General features: G+C 37.9%; 1 protein-coding gene across 1 annotated transcript in view; it reads right to left on the reverse strand.

Annotated features, from left to right (window-relative positions):
- Positions 1 to 6584: 6584 nt before the first annotated feature.
- LOC137636321 (golgin-45) overlaps positions 6585 to 19903 on the reverse strand; it is a 124351-nt gene continuing 111032 nt past the window's right edge. The window contains exon 8 of the mRNA XM_068368729.1: positions 6585 to 11023. Coding sequence (XP_068224830.1) covers positions 10859 to 11023 — 165 coding nt within the window. The 3' untranslated portion in view covers positions 6585 to 10858. The remainder of the gene's footprint in view (positions 11024 to 19903) is intronic.

The following is a 19903-nucleotide window of genomic DNA, read 5'->3' on the forward strand; positions in this document are numbered from 1 at the left end:
ATCTGGCAACACTCTGTGATGCCAGATCCCTGTCTGTGGTTTTCCCGCTTCTGATGTCATTAACCCTCATTCTTACTAACTATTGTGGTCTGGTATCACTGTTTGCCCGTCGTGCATGCTCGATCGTGTGGACAGGGCTTTAGATAAGATTTTTACTCATCTGAAATTACTAATTCTCTTGAACTAACACAATTTGGAGCAGCAGAATAAAATATTTTTAATTTTCTTTGAACAGCTTTTTTTTCATGGCAGCTGAATTTGGCAATGCTGCCAGAGCAGTTTGAGAACTGTTTTCAATGTAAACATTTATAATTGATGATGACACTTCTAAAGTTTCTTTGTCATTATGTTTTACGCTTGTTTTGATCTTCGCAGCTTCCACATTTAGTAATGAAACACCAGGAAAATCTCCACTTACTACTTTCACTACCTTATGGTTTTGGTGTCAATGCAACCTTTACATTCGTTCTTTATTTCGCATCTCCAAAACTTGATAGAAGTATAGTTTTTGCTACATTTGTCAAATACATATCCATCGTGGGAAAATTTGGCTTGTATCTTTTGCTTAAAATGTTTTCAGCCATTTCTGGTATGGGCTGTACAAAAAAATACAGATAAAAATGTATTGGAGTTCTCCAGTATAAAGGGACTACAGGTTTGATTATCATTACAATTGTTAAATGAAAAACATGATTACAAAACGATTCACTTATCTATGGTCGTTAAAGCTTTAACTATCTACTCAAGATTTTTCCTATTCTAAATTAGCACCAAAACAGCTTATTTCCAAAATAATGAGTGCCAAGCTGTCTATTGCCACAATGGTGGAGCTAAATGGTCTTCCCCAAAAAAAGGATGTCAAATAGTCATGCTCCGCTTTTGAGGGCCGAGACATCTATAACTAGTCTCCAGCACCCAGAAGTTTAAGGGACTAGGAATAAATGCCAGTTGTAAATTCCCAGAGCAGGGTTTAAGACCTCTTTTATCTCATCTTTCACTAGAAGGTTCACTATTTCTAGTTTCAAAATCTGAGTCTTTTCTGTATTTGTAAGATACATACATACATATACCAAGGCCCTTCCCCCAATTTTGGGGGGTAACCGACATCAACAAGGAAACAAAAACAAAAAGGGGACCTCTACTCTCTACGTTCCTCCCAGCCTAACAAGGGACTCAACCGAGATAACTCAGATAAATAACTAGCTCCTTGGACATGGGAGTATTGGAGGTTAGAGGATTCCAGTTACCTTCTTTGACTATAACTAGCACCCAAAGATTGGGATGAAGTCTTTCCCAAACAGGATTAGGAAAGTCTTACTCCTACTGGCATCCAACAGGAAGGACAGTCATTCGGTTCTCTGATGAGATCTTCGAGTCCAGTTGGCCTCTTCTGAACCGTATACAGTACTCGAGAGGAATCCTTTTGTCCTACCACTGGTATGAAAGAAACTCCTTGGCACTATTTCTAAGAAAAATGAACCTGTTGGCTTAAAGGAGGAAACTGAATATTCCCGGAAAAAGACTTCAACGCATCAGTTTGAGTCCTGTTATCCATTTGAGCAACTATAATTATTTTTCTACATCTAAAATGGGCTCTAAAACAGAGGAAGACACTAACTAATGTTTTTGGGCCTCAGAGACTGCCCACCATTGAGGTATATACCTGTTCTCTTCTTTTAATCATGAAACACACAAAGGCTGATACTGCATTGGAAACCCCATCTGAAACAGTTTATCTAAACAGGTAAGATAATCCAAAATTAAATTCTAATCCTGATGGCCTACAATTTTCTCTTTTATAAGAACAGCAATAACCCTCAATAAAAAATCTGCAATGGAAATTATGTTAGGAACACTTCTACTTTATTACCTAAATATCACACAGTAGCAACAAGCTGTGGACAAAGGAATGAAGCGGCAGGGTCGTATGGGAGCACCGAAAGGTGATAGGATATGTAACGACTCCTCACTTATCCTTCCCCTTATTGGATTAGACTGGGAAAAGTCTATTTGTGGTGCAGATATCTATGGTTATCTTAGGATACATCCCTGATTATACACAATATCTTCGGATAGTCGTTCTGGGGGTTAGAACACCGTGATACCTGACGGTAATTCTCTTATAATATCAATCGCAGAAATATTATACAGTAGGAAGCTGCCGGAGGGAACTTCCATCAGGACGACATGGCTCGAGTCCAAAAATAGATTTTTCCTACGTCAAAATCCCTTTCTTTAGTGAACCAGCTTGCCCACACATTTATATATTTCTGTTTACTAGGAGCAATGATGGTCTCAAAGACAGGAAATTAAATCAAAATCTAGAACAATATTGGGTAACTGACTAGTCTTATATAGATCAGAATGTCTTTGAGGTATAGAAGTGTTAAAAGACTAAACGAGAACCTGATTTAACAGCTTTTCTTTATTTTCTAGACAACAGTTTGTTGATCCTATCCATAATGAACTGGGAAAACTAGGGTGTATAAATAGTCTTGGAAGTAGATGTCTCCAAAGACTTGGAAGAATAAACAGCTTTTGAACTTACCTTATGTAATTTGCTAGGGTATTTTCATCCTCATCTTCCTGTACATATAGATGAACCGAGACATTACCTATAGGCTTTCCTTTTTGTTTATAACTGGGTATATGAGGTGCTGCTCATTTGTATATTATGGAACTCTTTTCAGCTGTAGAAGTACTATACTAGCACCTATATTCACCCGGCTAGAGTTAACCTGTGATGAGTTAGTGTCTGAGCAGGCAAGCAAGGAATGTGCGAATTAACTAGCCTAGTCTTTACTGGATTTCCCCATAGACTAAAATCATGTTTCCTTTCGCTCTTGAAACTTTTGATTTGGTTGGCAATAATTGAAACATGCATATCCATCAAAGGAAGAGTGAAGCATTCTCACTCCTCACAATAGTTAACGGTTATTTAAATCACAGTACTGCCCCCAACACAAGACAAAGAATTAGGATCATGACTGCCTGGAAACAATTCCCTTGAACATGCTACCAAGTAATTGCTAACAAATCTAGTGAAAGACCTCTTAAAATACTGTACACCAAAATGCCTAACTGAATATTCTGCCCTGGAATTTTAGAAACCTGCACCTTTCTATGACTCCTTTCTTTAGCATCTCCTAACAGATGAAATTTCTTGTATGGAGGAGGTATTGTTATCCCTGACCAACCAAGACCTTTGAGACTATATTCTGCACCGAGATAAAGTCCAATGTTCCCGAAAACGATGGCGATGGCTCCCAAATTAAAGCTCCTCTGCCTCTATTTGGTTTATTAGCTCGGCCTCCTCTTGCCCTAGTACCCAAGTTTGACTGGCCATGGTACAGGGCACTCCTTGGAAAGGGTAACTTTGCTGTCCTCATTTCTCCCTATGAAACTTCTATGTACAGTGATGCCTCGCAACACAAAATTAATTAGTTCCGTAAGGGCTTTCGTAAAGTGAATTTTTCATGTAGCGAGTCGCCTTTACATGTAAATAGCCTAATTTGTTCCAGACCCTAGAAAAACACCGCATTAAATGATTATAAAAAGAATATGCACCACTAAACAGTACTAAATATATGGAAAGTACTGTATATTGATTATTTAATAATAAATTAATAACATTCTGGAAAAGAAGAGTTTCATTAGAGCAAAAAGGACAAATAAAGTAACAAATTGTGGAACCTAACCTTTGGAGTGAAGCGATGTCCTAGGGCGGTAAAGGAGCATGAAAACGGCAGAAAACGTTTACGTACAAGTCGCAGAAAATGTTAACACTTAACTTTACAAAACCGATTTATAAATGACAGAAAACATCAGCAATCAATTTTAGGAAACGGATCCATAAATGGCAGGAAATATTAAACTTAACTTTACGGTAAGCTTAAAATAAAATTTCTTTTTATTTTCCTTTTTCCATTTTTTTTTTACTTTACATTTTCTATTTTCTAAATTTAATTACACTACATATTTTTTTCATCACTGCCACTTTTCTTTCGTTTCTTAGCTGGCGCTTGGTCTGCTTCTACCACAGGCCTATTACTATAATATTCATCCAAAGAAACTTGTTTCTGCCTGCTTTTTAAAATTTTCCAGAGCACATTTAACTGCATGCCAGCCTCGTATTTCTTGATTATTTCCATCTTCATCTCCATGGAAAACCTCATCCTCCTCTTTCCCTTGACAGCAGCGACTTTCTTGGGACCCATGGCTAATGATATATCGTAAGTATCACACACGATAACAGTACGTACTGTAAAATTGTTACAGAAGCAAAATCACAAACACCAAGTCAATGCGTAATATACCATTGCCGGAACGAGAAGACTTGGGAACGCCGATGCGTAGATGCACGATGGGATACAGTATAGTAGATGACGACCAATAGGAGAGCAGGATCTCATGATGGTAACTAATTAGCATCCAAGTAGGGATATAACCAATGGGAACGCAGGAGGATGGTAGCGAGTTTACGAGCTGGCGGCATGCAAATTTTAAAATCCGTGTCGGATACGGTCGGGCTCCAGCTCCGCACTGCCTTTCGTTGTCTGAAACATTTTTCGTGATCCGGGTCGTAAAATTCTTCGCATCTCCTTTCGTGAAGTGAAAATTTCCTAAGCCGATTCTTTTGTAGCTGGACGTTTGACTGTAGGTCGAGGCTTGGGATGGGAAACAAGAGCTGGCCTCCTTATGGGATGTTTAGGAACCTGCTGCTAGATCTTATAGGCAGCGGAATTATGAAAGGAAGCTTTTTTCTTTTTAGGGAGAGGCCAAGCCCCTTAAAGGTTTAAAGACCCCTCATGAATGGCAGAGGCAAGGGGCAGTGACATTGCCCTAGCAAGCAGGACAATACCCTAGAGACTAACCACATATACATACAATTAGTGCCCAAGCCCCTCTCCACCCAAACTAGGACCAGGGAGGGCCAGGCAATGACTGCTAATGACTTGGCAAGTACACCTACAGGCTTCCCAAAACCACCTATCCTTAGCTCACAAGGATGGTGAGGTTGCACACACTATAGAAACTAACGAGTTTTGAGGGTGACTTGAACCCCAGTCTGGCGATCACCAGGCAAGGACATTCCCAATAGGCCATCACAGCCACATTTCCTCCATGTCTCTGGAAGTGATCTGGCCATTGCCTCCGCATTGCCTTTGGCCCACAAGGGTTTAGGGAAAGAGCAATTTGCACAGTGGATCACTATACAAAAATTCTTCTACCTCCACTTTCTCTAGAGCAAAGACAGACAGAACATGATGCCTTACCTTGAACTTCGCCTTAATAAAGTTCTGCAAGGCTTCGTAGATGGGCTTACACAATAACTTGACTATCGATGAAGTGGGCATCTGGGATCCCCCTGTAGTCCCCACTTTTAAGGATGCCACAGCAGACACTAAATTGAACAAGGTTTGTTGAACACTAAATTCCGCAATTCAAAGGTGATCTAGAACTGAGGGGAAATGGTCCCTCAAATGATTGGTTTCAACCAGAGCATCACATTTCTTAGGAAGGGAGACTTCACAATACCTATGAGTTCTGTGAAGCCCTCAAACTCCCCAAGGTATACTCCCAAAAAGAGGCTACACTCTTTGGGCAAAGTTAAATCCTCTCACGGCAGCACCTCCCTCACTGACTCAGAACCTACTTTTGTCATTTTGAGTAAAAAGGGAGTTTTCTGGTCAGGCACTGAGCAAACTGTGGTTGAGAAGAAAATCTCCAGCATCTGATACTGTAATGCTTTGTATGACATCAGAACAACCTCCTTCACGGTTACCTGGGGACATGCCTAGAGATGGATCTTTGAATCTCCATCTTGAGTCTGGAAAGGCTGCCAAGGTTTCAAATTCAATGTTATCAAATGGCAAATCCATATACTTATGCCTATAAACATTCAACTCGGGCCTGAATGCATATCCATCGCAGGATTGCCAAGGGTTACCTACTAAATTCCCTTCCTTGACATCCATGTCATCCCCCCCCCCACAAAGCCTTCAATATTTGGAACATACAAAAAAAGCATACTGGAACCTTCCTTGTTAATTTTCTAAATTCATGAATAATCAAAAAACACGAATCAGTACTTTTGATCTATTTCACTGTCATATTTCCTTTCCTGACCATACAGGAAGGGATTAATAAAAAAATTCTAAAATACCAAATCTACGATCAATATGTAATTACAATTACTGAAAAAAACTCATTAATGTATTTGGTAAAAATATATTACATCAACACTTCAAATAACTTGAAGCTAATCATATTGATAGAAGAACATAAATGTTTACAATTTCATTGTAGGATCACTATTCTTAACCCTTTTACCCCCAGGCTATTTGGAACTTTCCAACCCTTAACCCCCAGGAGGTTATTTTTTTTCAAGCACATTTTGCAATATATATTTTCCAAATTGCTCTAACAGCCTTAATTTTCGTCATGGAGAGGTCAGGTTGGTCTCATTCTCTTGGAAAATGCCTGAAGTTTCTCAAAACATTATAAAAAATATGAAAAAAAAAAATGTAAATAGCAGTTTTTTGCAAGGGCGTACCGGTACGTCCATGGGGGTAAAGGGACGAGTTTTGTGAAACGTACCAGTACGTCCTTTGGAGGCAAAAGGGTTAAAAATCATGGGCAAAGGAAGAAAATAATTTTACATGCAAAGGATTACACACATTAAAACTAAATTAGACAAACAAAAAGAAAGATGAAGAAAATTGGAATGGTACGTCTTCAGCACTTCAACGGTCTGCAAAACTATAGTCTTTTGGTGATACATCAGTTTGTGGATTTCAGTAATAACCTACACCATGAATTTACTATAAATACTACTGTTTGAAATAAAACTCCTATAGGACACATTAAAATAAAATAAGAATTATAAAAAAATATGTAAAACTTACATATTTCAACGCTTAAAAGATTATAGGCCTACTATACTCAATTTTTTTTAATGAGGCGCATTTGCGCTGACTCGCAGCAGTGCCCTTTTAGCTCGGAAAAGTTTCCTGCTATCTGATTGGTTAGAATGATCTCGTCCAACCAATCAGCGATTAGGAAACATTTCCGAGCTGAAAGGGCAGCCCTGCGAGTCGGTGTAAATCTGCCTCGTTAAAAAGAATCGACTATAGTACAATCTGTAGCATGAATAACTTAATACATAGTACAGTACTGTAAACCAGTCAGTAATGGATTATTTAACAATACAGTAATTATAATTGATCCTTTTGGTTTCATTTATAAAAGTTTAAATGTTGATCTTTATATTCTAGTATTTAAGGTTTTAAATTCTGATATTCTAGTATTAAAGGTTTTAAATTCTGATACAATACTTTTGTTATAGTAATTAAAGTTTTGAACTAGTCGTGCCAAACCACAGACACAATAAATTTTAAATATAATCTATAATTTTCTTAGCTATACAAATCGTCATCATTTTAATGGGGTAAGCTCTTGGTGCACTTTTATTTCCGATTAGTACATGACATAAGAGTAAACCCATATAAATGACTCAGGATTGTCTAGACAGGAAAAATACAAATTATCTTTAAAATTATTAGTTTTAAAATATGGATTATGGGGGGGGGGGGCGGGCTATTTGAATAAATATAAACAAGTGCTAACCAATAGTTATGATCTTGTGCTTGTTGTAGACTGTTAACCCTTTTACCCCCAGGCTCTTTGGAAATCTCCAACCCTTAAACCCCCGGGGGTTATTTTTTTCCCAGCACATTTTGCAGTATATTTTTTTTAAATTGCTCTAAAAGCCTTAATTTTTGTCATAGAGAGGTCAGGTTGGTCTCATTCTCTTGGGAAATGCCTGAATTTTTTCAAAAAATTATCAAAAATATGAAAAAAAAAATTTTGATAGCATTTTTTTGCAAGGACGTACCGGTACGTCCATGGGGGTAAAGGGATGGGTTTTGTGAAACGTACCAGTACGTCCTTTTGGGGGTAAAAGGGTTAATAAAACAGTCTACTAAATCACTCCCCTAAATAAAACAATTTACAGTAAACACATTACTGAAGTTCTCTCATATAAGATGTAACAGAGATAATATCTGAGTAACATACAGTGGTACCTTGGAGACTGAACATAATTAGTTCCAAAACTGTGTTTGAACACTGAATAAATTTTCCCCATGAGATTGAATGGCAATAACATCAAATGGTTACCATCCAATGGATGCTCCTATTACAGTCCAAATTTATACAAGTTTACAATATTGAAATTACGGTGTAGTACATAAAAGCATACCAAAAAAAAAAAAACAGGTTATAATTAATTAAATCAATTAATAAAATCTGTAACAAATGAATACTCAAGTAAGTCCACTTTACCTGTAATAAGGAGAGTGTACGGTTTGAATGGAAGGTGGTGAGGAAGGGAGGTGTTAGTGTTGCCCCCAAAAAAGAGTTATGTAATTGCCCTTCTATGGTTCTTTATATATCGTCACCCTCATAAACTAACTGCCTAAGTCATTTTCTCCACTTGTTGGGAAATAAAAAAGAAAACCTCATTTCCTAATTCTTTATATCATTGTGGTGAGCTTCAATTCACAAATTCTTATTCACAAATTCCTCTATTAAGAATTTGTGAATTGAAACTCAAGACAATGATGTAAAGAATTAGGAAATGAGAAGGTTTCTTTTTGATTTCCCAAGTGGAGAAAATGACTTAGGCAGCTAGTTTATGAGGGTGACGATATTTAGATTTTTTCTTGCACTAACTGTGATTCCTTTCAGGACCGTTTTACTAAAAGTAGATCAAGAGAGGATTATTTCTCTCTCAGTTTTAAGATGTTTATGAAATGACTCGATATATCATCACTATATAAATTGCCTGGTTTGCTGCTACTGCCTTGTCTGAATGATAATTTTCTACGAAATTATGTAACTACCTTTTTTGCCATCATCTCCTCAATCCTTGAACTAGGGGCAGGATTACATTTCTCCTAATACTCATAAGATATGTCCTCTTTTGAAACTGGGTATGGATAAATGCAAAACAATTCTAAAATAAATGAAATTGATGTTAAATTTATTGGAACGATGTTTTTTGGGGCTGAACATGGTTTGAGTTATGCGTAAAATGGCTCAACTGCCTTTGTCTTGGTTTATACTGGCTCTTTCAACCTGTTCAACTTCCAAATTTTTTTTTTATCTTTGGGGCTACATTTTTTGAAAATTTTGTGCGATCACCAAATTGTTTTAGTTCTAGGGTATTCAATATCCAAGGTATTACCGTATACTACATTTCTGTGGCCTGTAAAATTTATAAAAAACAAAAAAGAATTTATTGAGCTTTCCAAGGGACCATCTTTTCTCGTCAGAAAACAAAATGTTTTCTGAAGAGGGAGATGGCCCTTCGAAAGATTTTATTTTTTCATAAATTGTGGCTTATTTCGAATAACTGTATGAACCTGCAAGAGTAAAGTATAAATACAATATTGTGAAAAGCATTTCTGTACTAATCTGTGGATACAGTACAAAATCATCTCTTTTAAAAAATATGGAAGCTTTAGTAGTGGCGTGCAGTTTATACAATCACAGACCACACAATTGGATTTCCTACCCTTTATAGAAACAGGATATTTAAATTAGAAACAACAGAGTTAAAAATATTACTTGTTTTTCTACTTATTGTATCAAAGTAAAGATTGGATTTCCTACCCTTTATAGGAACAGGATATTCAAATTAGAAACAACAGAGTTAAAAATATTACTTGTTTTTCTACTTATTGTATAAGAGTAAAGAAAGGAAGTGATTTAACATTTACGAACACCTTCCATGAAGAACTATTACAGAAGTGCTGCATAAGGGTTATCACATAAAGTGAAATTTAATATCACATTGATGACATCTAGAAAGGTAATGAGTGTACAATAGATAAAACTAGTACCGTGATCTTGTGTATTTCTTATTCAAAAAACATTTTCTAATCTGTTGTAAAATGTATAAAACATTAAAGACTAAAAACTACAAAATTTCTTTTCTATTTACCATGCTTCCTTCAATACACAAAATATATAATCATATTTATTATCAGTAATGTTTCTTACTTATACCGTATTAATGATAATGCTGTGCATACAAAAATAGAGCTCCACTATATAATGCGATAAAAATAATTCCCATTACTTTACTAGATAACCAATAAAGGGATTTTGACGAAGAAAAAATCTATTTCTGGGGAGAGACCTGTGACGGCCGGTGAAAAGGGTCCTTCTTTACACTTTTCTGATATAAATCTTCCTTTATATCAGAAAAGTGTAAAGAAGGACCCTTTTCACCGGCCGTCACAGGTCGACCCAGAAAATAGAAAGGTGAGAAATTGAAGAAACAAAAAATATAATCCTTAAAACTTCTGTCTATCAAATACTAGTACTGAATTGACTATCACTTTAGTTATTATGGTAACTTAATGGCATTTCGGAAAAGTTTTTTTTACTGTGCTTTGTACAAAGGTTCAAATACAGAAATCTGGAATTACATCATTAACATCAATGAGGGAATTATAATCTTGGTAGCATCATACTCCACATTATGGTACAGTATTTAAAATATTTCATATTTCATACACAAAAAAATTCACAATTGACAGTACAGTATAGTATATGATATTTTTCACAGTCTAAAAGATCGAGACAATTAAAGAATCAGTCAAGTATCGTTATGAATATACTTTGCCTCATATGTACAATTTATCTACTGGGTGACGTGCAGTATTTCAATCATCAATATGCAAGTTACATGTAGCTTTTAATGAATACAAAAATAATTTGCCTTGTTAAAAGAAATTACATCACTGTAACACATATTTCATAGCATTTTCTCATTGCAATGCACGTGTTATATGACCTTTATTTCACCATTGCAATGACCACAGCAATTGACAGTCACATGCTCAAACCGAGCATTTGGATGGAAACGTTGAAGCATGGCGGCCGCACCTGGAGATACAGTGCCGCATTCTAATTTTCTCAAGTTGTCGTTACTCTGGATGTGTCCCACCAACTGAAGAGAGAAAGTTCTTCAATGAATTCCTTACGACAATATGGAAAAAAAGGTCCTAGCCGTGTAAAACAAGTAACAAAGGCTTAACAGGATTTTCAAAACTAAAATTCATTACAATACTTCCATACCTTTAAATAGTAAAAGGCTATTCATTCAAAATTAACAACTTCACGACTTCGGAATGGATACACAAGGGATTTTAACCCTTTTACCCCCAAAGGACGTACTGGTACGTTTCACAAAAGCCATCCCTTTACCTCCATGGACGTACCGGTACGTCCTCGCAAAAAAATGCTATAATTTTTTTTTTTCATATTTTTGATAATTTTTTGAGAATATTCAGGAATTTTCCAAGAGAATGAGACCAACCTGACCTCTCTATGACAAAAATTAAGGCTGTTAGAGCAATTTAAAAAAAAAAAATACTGCAAAATGTGCTGGGAAAAAAATAACCCCCTGGGGGTTAAGGGTTGGAAATTTCCAAATAGCCTGGGGGTAAAAGGGTTCATGAAGGGATAACCTGTTTTTAGGAGGTGCTTGGCAGTCCCCAAGGACTTTTCTGTAAAAGCTAGATCAGGAAATACAATAGGGCATGATATACCAAGGAAGTATCGTCTTCCCTGCCCTAGGGCCACTGTATCAATCTACAGTATAAGGTACAGACTCAAGTGGGTACAATAGAGACCCACAGGTTCAGACTCTATTGAAACCATCATAGCACTTCTAGTCCTGAATATGTTTGCTAATTGATGGCACATCATCACTTAGAACTACAGTACAGTGTTACTAATACTGAAGACGATGCTTCTCAGGGACACCGAAGGAGTTGGTCGCAACAGTCGATGCAAAGCAAAGGACTGAACAAGCTTGTAAATCCACATTAGAAGTCCCCTTGAGAGGTTCCATCAAAGCAGATTGGTATACAAATGGTTTACCACCTTTAAAGAGGAGAACCAGAAAGAAAGCCAAGAAGGTATGGGGTATCTAGCAGGGTCCTATACATGCCTTCCACATTAACTGGCATTGTCTGCTGGGAGAAGACTTCTTACACCCAACGAAATACGTAACTTTGTTAGCCGATTTCTCCTCCATGTATAAGGGAGAGAGAAAACAGGGGTGAAGGTTCTGGGTCAGATAGGAATGAGAAAAGATATTCCAACTTCCCAATCTCTGATACAGTTGCGCCGACTGAAGAGGGTCTGTCTTTGGTCTCAGATGATGAAGGAGTGAGAATCATGGACTGAGGTTCTGGGTCAGATAGGAATGAGAAAAGATATTCCAACTTCCCAATCTCTGATACAGTTGCGCCAACTGAAGACTGTCTGTCTTTGGTCTCAGATGATGAAGGAGTGAGAATCATGGACTGAGGTTCTGGGTCAGATAGGAATGAGAAAAGATATTCCAACTTCCCACTCTCTGATACAGTTGTGCCGGCTGAAGAGGGTCCGTCTTTGGTCTCAGATGATGAAGGAGTGTTCAGCCGCAATGGACACACAAGTATAGCTGTCACTGTTAAGTTTGATAGGATCTTTAAAACCTTTGAAATTAAATTAATTGAAGGAAATACATCAAAGCATCATTTGCAATTGTTTAAGAATCCGCATTTTGAACTACATAGAATGGAAGTTAGATCCATTTGAGGATCCAAGATGATTTGATGATCTCATGGAAAGAGCTCTGATCTAGGATCAACTCTGTATTAAGGACCATCTGCCTGGACAAGGTGTAAGCTACCATATCAAGAGAGGTTGACAATTGAAGTGGGGTAAGGAATTAATCCCACTCCTGAATGTACTTCATAATTGAAAGGATAACTGCATTCAAGAGTTCTTGAACAGGATCCCTCACACTAGTGACGACAGACTGCTGTCTAGTTATCGATGTGTATTTTGATACCCTTGTTTCCTTCTTATACAGCACTGAGGTTTTTCGTTATCAGGAATACTACTACCAGTTCCAATAATTAATGTGGAAGCCTGAAAACTGACGGGACCATCTCCTAAGCATTTAGGTCTCCTCCGTATAACCTAATCAAATGAACTTGGATATAGACTTACTATAGAGGGAGGGACCAACGGGAATGACTTGGAGAAAGCCTTTTGTCAGGTCCATTTCCTTTGAATACTTTTGCAACAGATGGGTAACTACTGGGAATGTATGTCCTGAAGCCCCTTCCAGGCTTCCGTCCTCCTCACCATACCTTATTGAATTGAGGTCTTTCAACCTGATCTTGAGAACTGGATTGACGATTGAAGCAAACTGGAAAAGAGCTAAAACCATTTCCAGTTGTCATCTAGAGGTAAAATCATGAGCAAGATTCCTTTCTGAAAGGCCTTGGGAAGGCCTATGGTAGAATTTGACATTCCAGCTCAGACCTATACACTTGAATATCTATCCTCTCTGAATGTAATGTTGATTTTATACAGCTAATTAGAAATCTCAGAGCCTGAAGAGGCACATAAATTTGTCATTTCTGTCCAGACTAGACAGTCGTCCAAATAGACAATGACCTGAACTCCCGTAACCATAGTAGCTTGATCACAGACTTGGCTGGTTTTGTGAGCACCTGTGTAACTATACTGAAATCAAATGACATTACTCTCCAGATGAAACCCTAGGTAAGGAGGAAAGTGATGAGTGAGAGAAAGTGTCAGTATGTGTCTTTGAGATCTACAGTACAGGCCCAGACCCCCTTGGTGTAGTAATCGGCAAACTTGCACTGGGGCTGTCATCTTGAATGTATTACAGCTGATGTGTTGGTCGTGACGAGAGAGGTTGAGGATCAACCTTCTATCGTTCAAGTCCTTCTTCGTGACAATGAAAAGTCTGCATTTCTCTATGATTTTCTTCTTCATTTTTTTTTGCAAACAAAGAAGTCGAGTTCCAAGATTTTGGCCAGAAAATATTTTTGTCCTGGAGGGGGTTTAGATTTCCATAAATAATCCATAACTTCAAATTAGATTTTAAGGGTAATTGTACCATACAGTTAGTTGAGTATTCTAGCACAGTGAATATTATATACAGTATACAGCATAATCATGAGTTTATATAATCACAAACTAGTTTCTATGAGACTAATATGATGGTTAGGTCTACATATAACAGCTTCCAACATAGAGCTACAAATATGTTTTGCTTGTGTACCTATGCTGATAGTGAATGTATTAACATTATAATGGCTGGAGTGGCCTTCCATTTCCTAAAGGTAAAGAATGTTTTAAGCTAGGAGAGGTAACTTCACTCTCTATGGCTGAGGTTCCTCTTCCCCTATTCAGTTCTTAGGGATTAGTACCTGGTTAGGTGAGAAGAGCTACTTAATTCAGGACTTATGTTTGGGGCACCCCGAGTTCTCTTCTACCCGTCGACTTGTTGGTCGGTGTCGACTACTCTTAAGTAGTTAGGGAAAAGGGTTAATGCCTCGAGGCTTCATTGAGGGCTCCTTTCCCGACTTCCTGACTCGTCAGAATGTTCCTGTTTACCCATTGAGTAGTTAGAGGAAAGTGTTATTTATCTTGGGATAAATATACTTCATCTGGTCAGGTTGGCATACCCATAGTCTCTCAATTTTCCTATAATATGGAGTTGAGTAGTGGTGCTGGTTAATCTTATTTTGATGGACAGAGAAAGGAGATTCTCTCTTCCCCTTGCAGGATACTAATCAAATATCAAGTTATCAATTCTGATTCTTCACATTACAAATGAGTTAGCTGATGGTTTGGTGTAACCAGGTGGGGTGTAATAATATGGAAAACCCTTGTTGGGACTAAGCCCTGTATTCTATCATAGCAACAGTCGGGCCTCTTGAGGCACAGCATGGGACCCCGCTTGTATTGTGTTCAAGCAGCCATGAGCAAGGAACCACAAGCAGCAAACATGGGAGATCATGCTCTTTTTTCCTCCTTTCAATGTGGGTAAAACAGTTGCGAAGATCTTGTGCTCCTCCGAGTACTTTCCAAGTAAGGAACTCATTGATCTTAACTGCCAAAAACACGACTTAGCAGTGAGTAGTTTTGGTTAGAAGGTCGTAGTGGACCAGGTTACTAACCAAGTAATAGATTATGGGTCAGAGGATTATCTAGAAGACTAATGTGTTCCCTCTCTTGTGCTTGCGTAGCAAGGAACCACACCCTAAGCCGTTTCCACAACTCACACCTGAAAGGGTAGTAGGTTGGCCAGGGCACCAGCTGCCCGTTGAGATACTACCTCTAGAGAGTTATGGGGTTCTTTGACTGGCCAGGCAGTACTACATTGGATCCTTCTCTCTGGTTACGGTTCTTTCCCTTAGCCTACACATACAACGAATAGTCTGGCCTATTCTTATTACAGATTCTCCTCTGTCTTCATACACCTGACAACACTGAGATTACCATACAATTCTTCTTCACCCATGGGGTCAACTACTACACTGTAATTGTTCAGTGGCTACTTACCCCCTTGGTAAGAGTAGAAGAGACTATCTAGCTTTGGTAAGCAGCTCTTCTAAGAGAAGGACACTCCAAAATCAAACTATTGTTCTCTAGTCTTGGGTAGTGCCATAACCTCTGTACCATGGTCTTCCACTGTCTTGGGTTAGAGTTCTCTTGCTTGAGGGTACACTCGGGCACACTATTCTATCTAATTTCTCTTCCCCGTGTTTTGTTTATTTTAATGTTGTTACTCTTCTTAAAATATTTTATTTTACCTCGTTTCCTTTCCTCACTGGGCTATTTTCCCTGTTGGGGCCCCTGGGCTTATAGCATCCTACTTTTCCAACTAGGGTTGTATCTTAGCAATTAATAATAATAATAATACTTATGACAGACAAGAGTGCCCTCTACAATGTCAAATGCTATAGGGTTAGTCACAGCCTTTTTCAAGAAACTGCAGTTAAGATGACAGTGCCAAGCCACAAGAGGCCTATCCTGACCAAAATGGTCAAGATGGGTGTGGAATCATTTAGAGATATTGCTGAAAGGGGATCCTACCCTCCCAAAGAATGTAATCCTTTTATAGGGGTTTATCCTCAGGGATTTAAGGTTCTACGGAACTTAAGGGTTTCGGGAGGTCTATCTTCCCGTGAACCTTGATGGCTATATAAGATCACATTAGCTGAGAGATTGTTTCCCCCAATTCTAAAAGCAATTAGGATGGCAGAATGAGTACAGCTCACGGCAAACTTTTTGTTTCTCTCTGATGTCTCTTATCGCCTCTCTGGAACTCTTAGCTGCTGGCGTCTTGCGATCTAGAAAAGGTGTAACGAGAGGAGTTGCTAAATAGTAACCCTTTCTGACATCGATTATTTCCATAATCCTTGGTGGATAAAACCTAAGTCAATGCTCTGCAGTTAACACTTCACTTCTGGAGTAGTGGAAAAGTATCTTTAGACCTCTACTGAGAATGAAGTGTTTTTTAATAGAACCTTTCATAATTTGAATTATTTGGGGCTTCTAACTAGGTTGAATTAACATATTTTCGGACTCACAACAAAAATCCTTAGAATTATAGAATGGAAACACTATACAGTACAGTACACTATTGAATAATACAGTAAATATGTTTGCAAATTTTTATGTTTAGAGAGAGAGAGAGAGAGAGAGAGAGAGAGAGAGAGAGAGAGAGAGAGAGAGAGAGAGAGAGAGAGAGAGAGAGAGAGAGAGAGAAAGAGAGAGAGAGAGAGAGAGAGAGAGAGAGAGAGAGAGAGAGAGAGAGAGAGAGAGAGAGAGGAGAGAGAGAGAGAGAGAGAGAGAGAGGTAAATGTGTTTGCATTATTGGTTATTGTGATATTCTGAATGTCACCTTCTGAGCTTTTGTTCTGTATTAATAGTTCTTTCAAGAGTAAAAAACATATTTTTTACAGTATTTCTAGGTGAGTTAACCTTTGGTAATTTTTTTTTTTTCAATTAAGCCTAGTTTAAATCATTTCATGTTGATTTTGTTGTCTTAGCGTATTGCTATTTTCAACTTGATATTATGCAATATGGCACAGTATTGCTTCCTGTATATACACATAAAGCAAAGCTGTGAATGAATGCAAAAGAAGGTCATGTACATTAACCCCTCATTATATCTCGGTTCACCTACAGCTCCCTCATAACATTGCGGATTTCTAAATATTTGTAAATCTATATTGCGGGTTCCCGAGCGTTGATGAGTTTTACACTACCGTATTCATACTTTAATTACCTCTTTTTAAAAATGGTAATTTTTGGCCCTAAAAATCAACAAACTATATTACCCTAATAAACAGAAGTACATAAATTCAGTTTGGTAGCGAGAATGAAACCAATACTGTACAAAATTTCAGTTTGTCGGGAAGAAGAAAATGCGTAATGTGCAGTAGTTGACACAATTACGCATTCATACGGAAAACGAAACTCGGGAAGAGTAAGGAGAGTAGCCTAGCTTGCCCAATATTCCAGTTTGTCGGGAAGAAGAAAATGCGTAATGTGCAGTAGTTGACACAATTACGCATTCATGCGGAAAACAAAACTCGGGAAGAGTAAGGAGAGTAGCCTAGCTTGCCCAATATTTCAGTTTGTCGGGAAGAAGAAAATGCGTAATGTGCAGTAGTTGACACAATTACGCATTCATGCGGAAAACAAAACTCGGGAAGAGTGAGGAGAGGAGGAGAGTAGCCTAGCTTGCCCAAATGATTTCTAACAAGGCACACTATTAGGCGCTAGACATGACCAGCCAGAGCACGTTTATCAGTGTCCTGATTGGCTATCAGACCACAGGATCACTCTCAAGTATCCCAAGCATTCCAGTTTTATTCTAAGCATACGTACGAGATATTGAATGTCCCTTTTCACATGACACCAAACTGGGTGGTAACTTCCAGCAATGAGGCCATCATAAGGATGTTATTTACATATGTTCAAGGGTGGGTGTTCCAATTTTAATTTTTCATTAACATATACATAGGGATGTGTCTACAATATTATTATTATTATTATTATTATTATTATTATTATTATTATTATTATTATTATCATTATTATTAATATTATTATTACTTGCTAAGCTAAATACCTAGTTGGAAAAGCAGGACACTGTAAGCCCAAGGGCTCCAACAGGAAAAAATAGCTCAGTGAGGAAAGGAGATGAGGAAATGAATAAACTACAAGAGAATTAATGATCAATATAAAATATTTCACGAACAGAATTTTCTGCTAAACTTGTGAGATATGAAAACGTGTGAACTCCGATAGAAACAGCGAGTTGCGACTTACTGCATTGTCTCGTACTCACTAGAGATCTTAAATAGCACGTTATTGGCTGACAGGCGGATTGGTGACAGACCACAGTGTCAGCTCGCAGTATCTAGCCTTGCAGCGTCCCCCGAATGCGCATCAGTTGCATTTACATCACATTACAGTAACGTGCTCCAGAATTTAGCGAAGTTATGGTGTGTTCCTATTCTTATTTCAGGCCTTAGGTTGCTGCCCAAACACCTTACAACCTTAAAGGCCTCTGGTAGTAAGCCTAAATGGTAAAAGATGTTGACCATAGTTGAAAAAGTGAAACTTCTCAACATGCTGAAAGAAGGCAGAAGTTTTGCGGCAGTCGGACGCCATTACATCATAGAGTCGACCGGTCGCTACATGAAGAAAGATGAGAAGAATATCATAGTCATCATTCAAGCCAGGCAGAAATATCTTCAACAGTGAGTAGAACCTCATGCTGAGAGAGAGAGAGAGAGAGAGAGAGAGAGAGAGAGAGAGAGAGAGAGAGAGAGAGAGAGAGAGAGAGAGAGAGAGAGAGAGAGAGAGAGAGAATATAGAATTACAACTATTATGATTAAATAACTTACAATAATGTTTACTGTAGCTGCTTTTACACTCTCTACCTTATGTACTGTACAGAAAGAAAATTTTCATGAATACGAAAGTGTTTACTGTAAATACTATATAAGAGTGTGGGAAAAGATAATGCAGATAGAGGGTGGTTTAATATTAGCATGAGGGAGGTTTATAAATGTTTAAAAGATATGTAGATAATAAAGTAAATAGGACGTTGTTATTTCGTAGATTTTCACTAATCGCGGGGGCCCCGGGAATTGATTATCAGTGATAGATGAAGGAATACTGTATATAGATATTCTTTGTTATTCGTATGTGCGCATATCGTCAATGAAGTTTTGAGATTGGTTGATCAAAACTGACAATAAAAAACTTGTTGTTGATTGTGAAAAATAGAATACAAAATGGCTTTAATAAAGCACAATTCATTTGTTAAGCCTTTTACTCCCGGGCTATTTGGAACTTTCCAACCCTTAACCCCCAGGGGTTATTTTTTTTTCAAGCACATTTTGCAGTATATTTTTTTCAAATTGCTCTAACAGCCTTAATTTTCGTCATAGAGAGGTCAGGTTGGTCTCATTCTCTTGGAAAATGCCTGAAGTTTCTCAAAAAATTATTAAAAATATGCAAAAAAATATGTAAATAGCAGTATTTTGCAAGGACGTACTGGTATGTCCATGGGGGTAAAGGGATGAGTTTTGTGAAACGTACCAGTACGTCCTTTGGGGGTAAAAGGGTTAAAATTCATGGTTTTTTAGAATATGATTACATATGCCTAAACTAAACTACTATGGAAAACTCGTTAAGAGTCGCATATTTCATTCTCTAAGATTTATGATGATTATACTACAGGAGGATAGATGTGAGCGAGGCAAGAGAGCGTGCTAGAAATAGGAATGAATGGCGAGCGATTGTGACGCAGTTCCGGTAGGCCCTGCTGCTGCCTCCGATGCCTTAGATGACCGCGGAGGTAGCAGCAGTAGGGGATTCAGCATTATAAAGCTTCACCTGTGGTGGATAATGTGGGAGGGTGGGCTGTGACACCCTAGCAGTACCAGCTGAACTCGGTTGAGTCCCTTGTTAGGCTGGGAGGAACGTA

The sequence above is a fragment of the Palaemon carinicauda genome, unplaced genomic scaffold (assembly GCF_036898095.1).
Source record: "Palaemon carinicauda isolate YSFRI2023 unplaced genomic scaffold, ASM3689809v2 scaffold270, whole genome shotgun sequence".
Lineage (NCBI taxonomy): Eukaryota > Metazoa > Arthropoda > Malacostraca > Decapoda > Palaemonidae > Palaemon > Palaemon carinicauda.